Raw genomic sequence first — 8,889 nt, forward strand, 5'->3', positions numbered from 1 at the left:
TAATAATATATATTATATTAATAATATATAAATATATATTAACATATATTTAATATATATAATTTTTATTTTCCAGTCCTTTGAAGTGAATTTTTTAAATTATTTATTCTTACTTATTTCATGTTTCTATTATAAATAATTTTTTTAAAAATTTACGAAGTGTTTTTTCAATAAAAATTTTTATGCATTCTTTTATAGAAACGATTTAAAATAAAATACGAAAAAAATATAATTTAATCATATTTGTAAAAAATTTACAACAATAATTCATCGAATTTTATTTTATTTATTCTTGTCCATTTTGTCAACTTATTTATCTAAAAAAAAAATTTTATTTTTTTACAATGAATTCATATTTAAACATTATACAAATAATCAGTTTTTTATTTCATATCAATATATTTATATTAATATAAAAAATGAACATGAGTCATTTTGTGATATAAGTTTATAATATAGTCATAATCTTTTGATAAATGTGATGAATGCATATTGAAGTTTCTAAAGTTGTTTAGTGAGGTCATAGCCAAGATCAGAACAAATCATTATGCAATATTCAAAATGGAAGAACAATGCTAACAGTTATATTTTCTATATTGTTATACAGATTATATTGTTTCCACTCTGTCAGTTTCATTCTTTCTTTTAATAATTTGCGTTTAAAAGTGCAATTATATTTATTGAAGATAAAATCATATAAATACGAAATTGTAGATATTATGAGATATATCGTCTAATGAATAATGTTAATAATGTTAAAAATTAATGTTTTTCATTTTTGAAAAATTGATTAATTAAAGTAAGCTTTTAAAGAATAATTAACAAAGTTTTTTTTCTTTATATTTGCATATAATTATTTAAATATCTTTTGCTAATTATTTAGAAATTTAAAAGTAATATTATTATAATATTTAATTAATTATGATTTTTTAAAAGCATATATTATTACTTATAATTTAATATATCATTTTCATTTATTTTTTTAATGAGTATTAAACTATTATCAATATACACTACATTATATTTATTATTTAGGTGCATTATATAAGTATATGCATATAATATATAAATAGTAATAATAAAGTTTATTGACAGTTACTACGTAATGAAATAATATTATATTTTTTATAATGTATACTTTGTACGTAATTAAAAAGATTGATAAACTCATTGTTGATTGATTGTTATTAGTGAAAACTAAATCACACCCGTGCTAAATAACCAAAATAAAACTCTATCTATCAATTGTATCTGGTAATCTTCGCGAATTTTCGATCTTATCGATCGTTAAATCATTTTCAAGATTTCATTATCGATTTATCAGATATAAATCTAAATTAAAAATAAATGATCATCTTAGAAAATTTTCCACATGTGGTTCTTAACGATGTTAAGAAAAATGTCCGGCATATTTAGAACTGATCTAACCTCACTTTCTCTCTATGGACACCATAGAGCGAAAGATTTAGAATTTTATGTGCAAAATACATGATATAATTTAATAAATGAAAAATCGTTAGAAAACTTACGGTTCTGTGATAACAGGTGCAATTTTAAGGATCGTCGTAAGGAATGATTGATCTTGACAGATGACCAATGGTTTTTGCGGTGCACTGTTTACGTTTAATATCCTAAACAGGATACATAGGATTACAGCAAACACGGCCAACAATGCCGTGGACATGTTATTCTTTTGCTTTGTTACGCCACAAAAATTATATTTCCTGTTATCGTACAGGTATCGACGTATGAAAAGGAACGCTTGAACTGATTGTTCCACACTCAGCAATATATGCTGGAGGGTTATGAAGGAACGGCTGCTGTTGCGTTGACGATGCTCAACAACGTGATACTCGTATCAAGGATTGTATCCGACTATTTCGCGTTTGTTTTACCGGCACTTCTTGACGGTCGATTTGCGCGTGTCTATCAATAGTTAAGCTTGCGAAACCTCCATCTGTCCGTGTCAATTGAAACTTCAATTCACATATAGACGGGCTATGTTAAATCAAATCAGACAGACAACAGAGCTGAAATTTTCAGATGATGCTGTCTTAAATATAAATAGTCGGAAAGTCGTATTTCTAATGCCATAAATTTTAGTTTGTGAGTCTATTTTGCTATTCCGTTAGCATTATCGGTATCGCTAGCATACTTTTCTTTCCTCCATTTCTTCTATTAGTTCTACAGTATGGCCGACTTAACCATAAATACATAGTAATTTCTTTAGCTATATTAAAAATACAATTCCAAAATTAATTTTAAAATTCTTTCTGAAATTAATGCTTGAATAGATTTCAATATAAATTTATTGAATGGAACATTATATTAGTTTTACAAAAATACTTCAAAATTCAAGAGTAATATATTTAATGATATTTAACATGATATATTTAATGATGAAAAAATTTATATTCATCATTATAATTTTTCTATAAATTGATTATTTTTATTTTATTCATTAATAAAATTAAACGTATTAACATAATAAACTTCATAATGATTAAATATTTATAATTATTGAATTATATATATAATTATATATATAATTATTGAATTTACTCTTATTCTGTAATTTTTACTTTAAAATATTTCACAGTACAAAATAAAATAATAATATTGAAATAATGTTTTCACAATTGTAATAATTAAATTTTAATATTTTTTACATTGTTAATAATAAACGCAATTTATATGTATATAAAAATATCATATGTATTGAAAAATATTCATATATATTCTTTTTCTTTTATAGCAAAATAATTTTATCCTCGTTTAAAAATCAAATATCTTTTTAATATCTTAAGATTATAAATATTTTACGAAAGAAATCAAATATCATGTTACTGACCTATTATTTTATTGGAATTTCTATAAAAATATGAAACATTACTGAGATAAGGTCAAGGTCGTTCACTTCGATCTACTTACTGTATCGATACTTCGATAATTAATCGATGTAAAAACGATATTTATCTTATGGCTCGATATTTAAAAATACGATTATCGTGCAGTTTTAAAAATCGCATCATATATGTTATTCATATATATAATTATTCTTTTCGTTTTCGTGCATCACAATAAAAAATAATTAAATTGTTCAAGAGTGTTATATAGATAAGAATATTGTTTGTTTATGATATATAAAATATTCTCTCTGAAAAATAAATATAATATAATTGAATGAATATGTGATTTGAAATGAGTGTTCCTTCATAATTGAAAAAAAAATTAAATATTAATTAGATTTGAATGAAATTATATGATATTATTAAACATACTCTTTTTTTTTGGTATTGTAAAATACACAATTGCAAGAAAATTAAAATCATTAGTATAATCAGTGTACATATGTGTTCCTTGGAAACCATTATTGAAATAACCATGCACTTAGTAACGATTTCTATATAGACGTGATATAAAAGTGATTAATATTTTTTTTCATTATTGAATTCTTTATTTTGAGAACATATAAAAAATGCAAGGAAAGAATAAAAAGAAAATGGCCAAAAATTACAATAAAAATTTAAAAAAAATGAAAAATAATAAAAACGGCAAAAATAACAACAATAGAAAAAATAAAGAAGCAAAGAAATCAAGAAGAAGTGGAGGAAAAACAAAATTCACCATGGATATTTTCAATGAAGAAGTCATGGAAAATGCTTATTATACTTGTCATAATATTATGGATGTAATAAAGTGCAGAGGTTTCCCTTGGCCTGAAACTCAAAAGAAGAAAAAAAAGAAAAGGAAGAAATAAATACTGTGAATCTGCAATAAGGTATTGAAAAAAAAAAATTTTTTTTCATTTAAGATTACTTGCATTTCAAATATTGTAGAAAAGTACATAAAAATAACAATAATATAAACTATATTTCTTATATAAATATGTCTATATCATAAGTATTCTGATATTGTATAATACAATATCAATATAACAAAATATCTTAATAATTAATCATTATTCTCAATTTCTTTTTCCATTGTCTTAGTAATGAAATTGCAATATTGTTTTGTATCAAATTCTGTATGATTAATCATAAATGGCCCATTGAATACACAATGTACTGTAACTGTCTCTGAATATTGTAAATCAGGTAACAACTAAATAGAAATAGATAGAGAATTATTAATCAGATATTCTTATATTTAGATATATAAATAATTAATAGAATACCTTTGGTGTAAGTAAAAAATATTGAGAACTATTTGGTCTTCCAGTCATTTTTACGAGCAAATTAAATACTCTTCTTTCATTTACTGCATCCATACCCTATAATAAAATTAAATATAAAAAAAGAATAATAATTATATAAATTTCATTATAATACCTGATTAATTTCATCTACACAACGGAAAGGTACTTTTGATAATTCCTGAAGTGAAATCATATAAATAGCAGTAGTCACAGCTCTTTCTCCACCACTTTGATGATGTCGCGTTAATTCTTGTAATTGATCAGTATCTCTAAATTTTACTTTAATTTTTAGACCATATTGGTCAAATTCCATCTAAATATTAAATTTTTTATAAATTTTTAAATAATAAATGTAATATCTTTTATATTTAATTTTATTTCAAAATAACTCACATTATTCTCTGGTTGCGCCAAAATAACTTCACCAGCACAATCCATTGCTGAGAAATACAAACTAAAATTAGAATTAATTTTTTCAATGGTTTGTGACAAAGGTGTTAACCATTCTTTTCGTAATGTTTCTATGTTTTGTGTAATTGTTTCTAATTCATGCGTTTTTTTTTTAATGATATCTTTTAATTGATGTATATCTTGCTCTACTTGTTCATATTCATGTAATATCTGAAATTAAAATAGTTAATGATTACATTAGTTATTAATTATTTTTTTGACAAATTTATATTTATATGAAATTTTTCGAAATTCACATTTTCACCATCTATATTATTTCCCATACAGAATACTTTCGCTTGTGCAATGTTCAATTCATTATTAATCTCTTCTATAGTTGGTGGTAATTTATTAAATACTTTATTTATAGCCGCAAATGCATCATCTTGAGGACTAATGCCATCGGTAGTTTCTAGTGCTTCATTATATATTCTCTCAACTTCTTTTCTCAATGGTTGCAATTCAGAAATAAATTGTTTTATTTTATCTTCGGCTACTTTAAGTTTTTCTCTCAAATCTTGAGAATCATTTATTTTTACTCTTAAGGATTTATTATGTAATTTTAATGCTAATTCAGTTTCTTCACTGGCTGTAATACATTTAAAACAATCTTCTAATTCAGTATTGTATGCCTTATAAATTTTTAATTGTTTATCCATAGTTATCTACAAAAAATATATATAAATATATATATAAATTTATATATTTTTTAATACGAAAAATAATTATTTAATATTTAATAGAACCTTTATTTCATTAGCAGAAGATTCTTGTATTTTTTCAATACTAGTTCGCTCATTTTGCAGATCTACAATTTTTTTTTGTATCATAGATATTCTAGATTTTAGAGTTTGTATTTGTTGGAAATCCTGCTGATATTTGTTTCTGCTAATCCTGTATTCATCTAATTCCTTATTTTGTTCATGTACTTGCTCATCAATTTGTTTAATTTTATTAAATACATTGCTTTTCCTTTCTTTTAATATTCTCAATCTAAAAAAAAATTTCAATAACAATACATTTAATTTACATTTTATTATGTTAAATTATTAACAAACTTTTCTTCAACGTTTAATAGTCTTGATTTATCTAATACAATAGATAACATTCCTGTACTTGATACTGGTTGCATTCCAATAGATTTTTCTCCCGTATATTTAGATCTATTTACCATATACACATTGTTTACTAAAAAATAAAATATTATTAATTTTAATTATGCAATCAAATATTATTAATTTTATTTATGCAAAATATCTGCTAACATTTATCGTTATTTATGCAAAATATCTACTTAATGTTCATTTTTATCTTAATTTACTTACCACTAAAATAGTAACGTATACTATTAGGTATATGATCAATGTTATCATCAACTTGATTTGTTCCTACAGGTATGTTGTTTAGATTATACATAGTTACTAAATATTTCATTATGATATTCGGAGCTTCAATTAACGATACTAGATAATGGGTAAAACCAAATTGTTTAATATGGTGTAACGGAACTGCTGGATTCATGGAAACATTTCTCATAGGGTCAGAATGTACAACATTTACTTGTAATTTTTGCTCGTCTCTTAAGTAATGCAATAACATATTCATATCTCGTTTATTTTCACAGACAAATGCTATCAAATCCCTAAATGGAATAACATTTTCCAAATATTTTGCATATGAAGCATCTTTTACATTTATATTAAGCAATATTGGTTCGTGTACTGTACTAGAAAATTTATTTTGATTTTCTCTCAACCATTGTACCGCTCTATATGTATCAATACTTCTCTCCCTTAATAATTCTAATCGTTTTGTTTCAATGTTAAGAAGTTGTAATTCTGTTTCTTGAGCTGAAAATTTTATTTTATTATTAAAATAATAATAAAATACACATGAAAACAAAATAGTAAAAATAAAATAAATAATTCACCTCTAATTTCAAGACTTAAACGTTCTTCTTCTTGTTTTAATCCTGAATTTTTATTTGTTAACATGTTAATTATGTTTCTCTTATTTTCTATATTGGATAATATTTCTTGTCGTTTTTTAATTAAATTTTCTTCTGTAAAACATAACATATTTTAAAAATGTCATAATATATTGATTTAGATATAAGTATAATTAAAATAAAACAAACCAGATCCAATATCTTTTAACATTAGCAATAAATCGTTATCAAGTTTGTTTTTCTGTTGTTGTGCAATATCAATATCGTGATCTCGAGCTTCTTCCATTTGAATTCTATGCTTACATGTATTTTCATAATCTTTAATATTATTTTCACAATCTAAAATATCATCTATCATTTTTTTTAATTTTGTATTTTTAATCTTGATTTTATTATTCTAAAATTGTAAGAATAAATTAGATTATACAATCATTAGATTATATAATTAATTACTATCTTACAAGTCAAAATATGATCTTACATGATCTGAAACAGAATTTTGTAGTTGTCCAATTTCTGATTTTAGTTTTTCTATTGTATCATCAATAGGTTTTATATCTTCTTCTAATGATTTTAATACAGATACTGCAGTTTCCTTTTTTTTTCTTAACTATAATAATTAGCAAAATGTATATAGTAATTAATTACAAAATTATTATAGGAAAATTATGATCATAACTATTATAATTTTTTATTTTTACCTTGAGCAATTCTCTACGCTTTTGATCATATAATATCCATGCTTTTTTTTGTTTTAAGCTAATAATTTTCTTCTTTATTAATTTCTTTTCTTTTATACTACTAACATTTTCTTTTAAACCTTCATATATTTGAGATTTTTCTTCTAATATTTTCTTCTTGCTTTCAATCTGTTTTTCTAAATCTTTATGATCTATTCTATATTGTACTAAGTTTTTGTGATGTTCTAATATTATGGGATCACCAACTGATCTTTCTGTATTTTCTAATAATTCTTGTGCATTCATTTTTGAAAAATCTTGTACTTTATCTTGTGGAAGAAATTGACAGAGATTATCCACCTGAAATTCAAAATAAATTAGAAATAATGAAAAGATTAATTTATAATAAAAATCTTTTTTAAGTACTTGAATGTTAAAAGTTTTTATTAATTCTTGTATTTCTTTGATATTTGATGGTCTTTCATCAAGGAACCATAAAGATTTCCCATTTATATTAAATATTCTTTGAATAATAACATCACTCTTTTTGCCATTTTTGAGGTGAATTTCAACTTTTGCTTCTTCACACCCTCTTTTTACATAATCAGCGATATGAATGGCACGACCAATAGTACTAGGTTTACCTCCTAATCCAAGTACAATAGCACAAACAATTGTTGATTTACCAGTACCATTAGGACCAATAATAACATTCAAATTTCTCCCAGGTTTTATGCAAACTTTATTATAAGTTCTGTAAAAATATAAGAAATTTTTCACATTTACCTTTCTTATTACAATTAAAAACTAAAAAAAATTAATTGATACTTACACAAAATTTTCTAAATAAATATAGGTAATTATACCTTTATCCATAATGCCACTTTAAATAAGTTAAATTAATTCATTGATAAGAAATTGAGATTATTTAAGTAATCATTATCAAATGTTTATTATAATATTGAAATAATACAATTAGTAAATATAAATAAAATTAAAACGAAGAATTTTACTAATTTATTTATTTGTACTTTAGATTATATGATCCATTTTACATGGATGGATAGCATTCACATAACCTATTCAAAACAAATGCACTCCGTTTCAAGAAATATAGTATATATTTATATAGTGTGGTTACTTTAAAGACATTCTGAATTATTTAAAAATAAATAAATTATATATAGAAATTTATTTAAAATGTTAAAAAAAATATGTAAATTTTTTATTTAAATTTATAATGATTAATATATTATGCAATAATCTTATAAGATTATAATAGATATGAATAAAATTATAAAATTATCATGTTGTAATTATGTTATAATCATTGTATATATGTAATTATTTTAATTATATTATAACTAATCTTATTAAATTTATTATTTATTAATTAAAATATATAGTTTTTTTTATTATTAATTTGTATCAATAATATTTATTTAATATTGCTCAAAATTTTCGAACAAATCATATAATTTTTTCTGGAATAAAAAAAAAATTTTATAACAAACTATATGCTGATAAAAAATATATCTAATAACAACAATAAGCACAGGAAGTTGATAAAATAAACGACGTACATATAAAGCAATGACGTCAAGAGATACGTT

General features: G+C 22.5%; 2 protein-coding genes across 3 annotated transcripts in view; both read right to left on the bottom strand.

Moving 5' to 3' along the window:
• The window catches only part of LOC102673926 (abhydrolase domain-containing protein 2), a 9,110-nt gene extending 6,907 nt beyond the window's left edge, over positions 1-2,203 (bottom strand). Inside the window, exon 1 of the mRNA XM_006607086.2 lies at positions 1,530-2,203. Within this exon, the coding sequence (XP_006607149.1) occupies positions 1,530-1,684 (155 nt within the window). The 5' untranslated portion in view covers positions 1,685-2,203. The remainder of the gene's footprint in view (positions 1-1,529) is intronic.
• A 1,579-nt stretch (positions 2,204-3,782) lies between these two features.
• LOC102674058 (structural maintenance of chromosomes protein 5) lies at positions 3,783-8,453 on the bottom strand. 2 transcript variants are annotated; one of them, XM_031515317.1, is made up of 14 exons: positions 8,109-8,453; positions 7,703-8,030; positions 7,298-7,636; positions 7,078-7,206; positions 6,786-6,993; positions 6,579-6,707; positions 5,974-6,498; positions 5,707-5,836; positions 5,395-5,641; positions 4,906-5,313; positions 4,592-4,819; positions 4,332-4,511; positions 4,178-4,273; positions 3,783-4,104 (listed from the first exon to the last, which is right to left on the bottom strand). In XM_031515317.1, exons 1-14 carry the CDS (start codon positions 8,150-8,152, stop codon positions 3,955-3,957), a joined length of 3,141 nt encoding a protein of 1,046 aa, XP_031371177.1. In that variant the 5' UTR covers positions 8,153-8,453; the 3' UTR covers positions 3,783-3,954. The 2 variants fall into 2 exon arrangements, with proteins under 2 accessions (XP_031371177.1, XP_006607150.1); XM_006607087.2 differs by having other exon boundaries at positions 6,579-6,710; positions 8,109-8,152.
• Between the last annotated feature and the right edge of the window lie 436 nt (positions 8,454-8,889).

The sequence above is a fragment of the Apis dorsata genome, unplaced genomic scaffold (assembly GCF_000469605.1).
Source record: "Apis dorsata unplaced genomic scaffold, Apis dorsata 1.3 scaffold_1, whole genome shotgun sequence".
In the NCBI taxonomy this organism is placed as follows: Eukaryota; Metazoa; Arthropoda; class Insecta; order Hymenoptera; family Apidae; genus Apis; species Apis dorsata.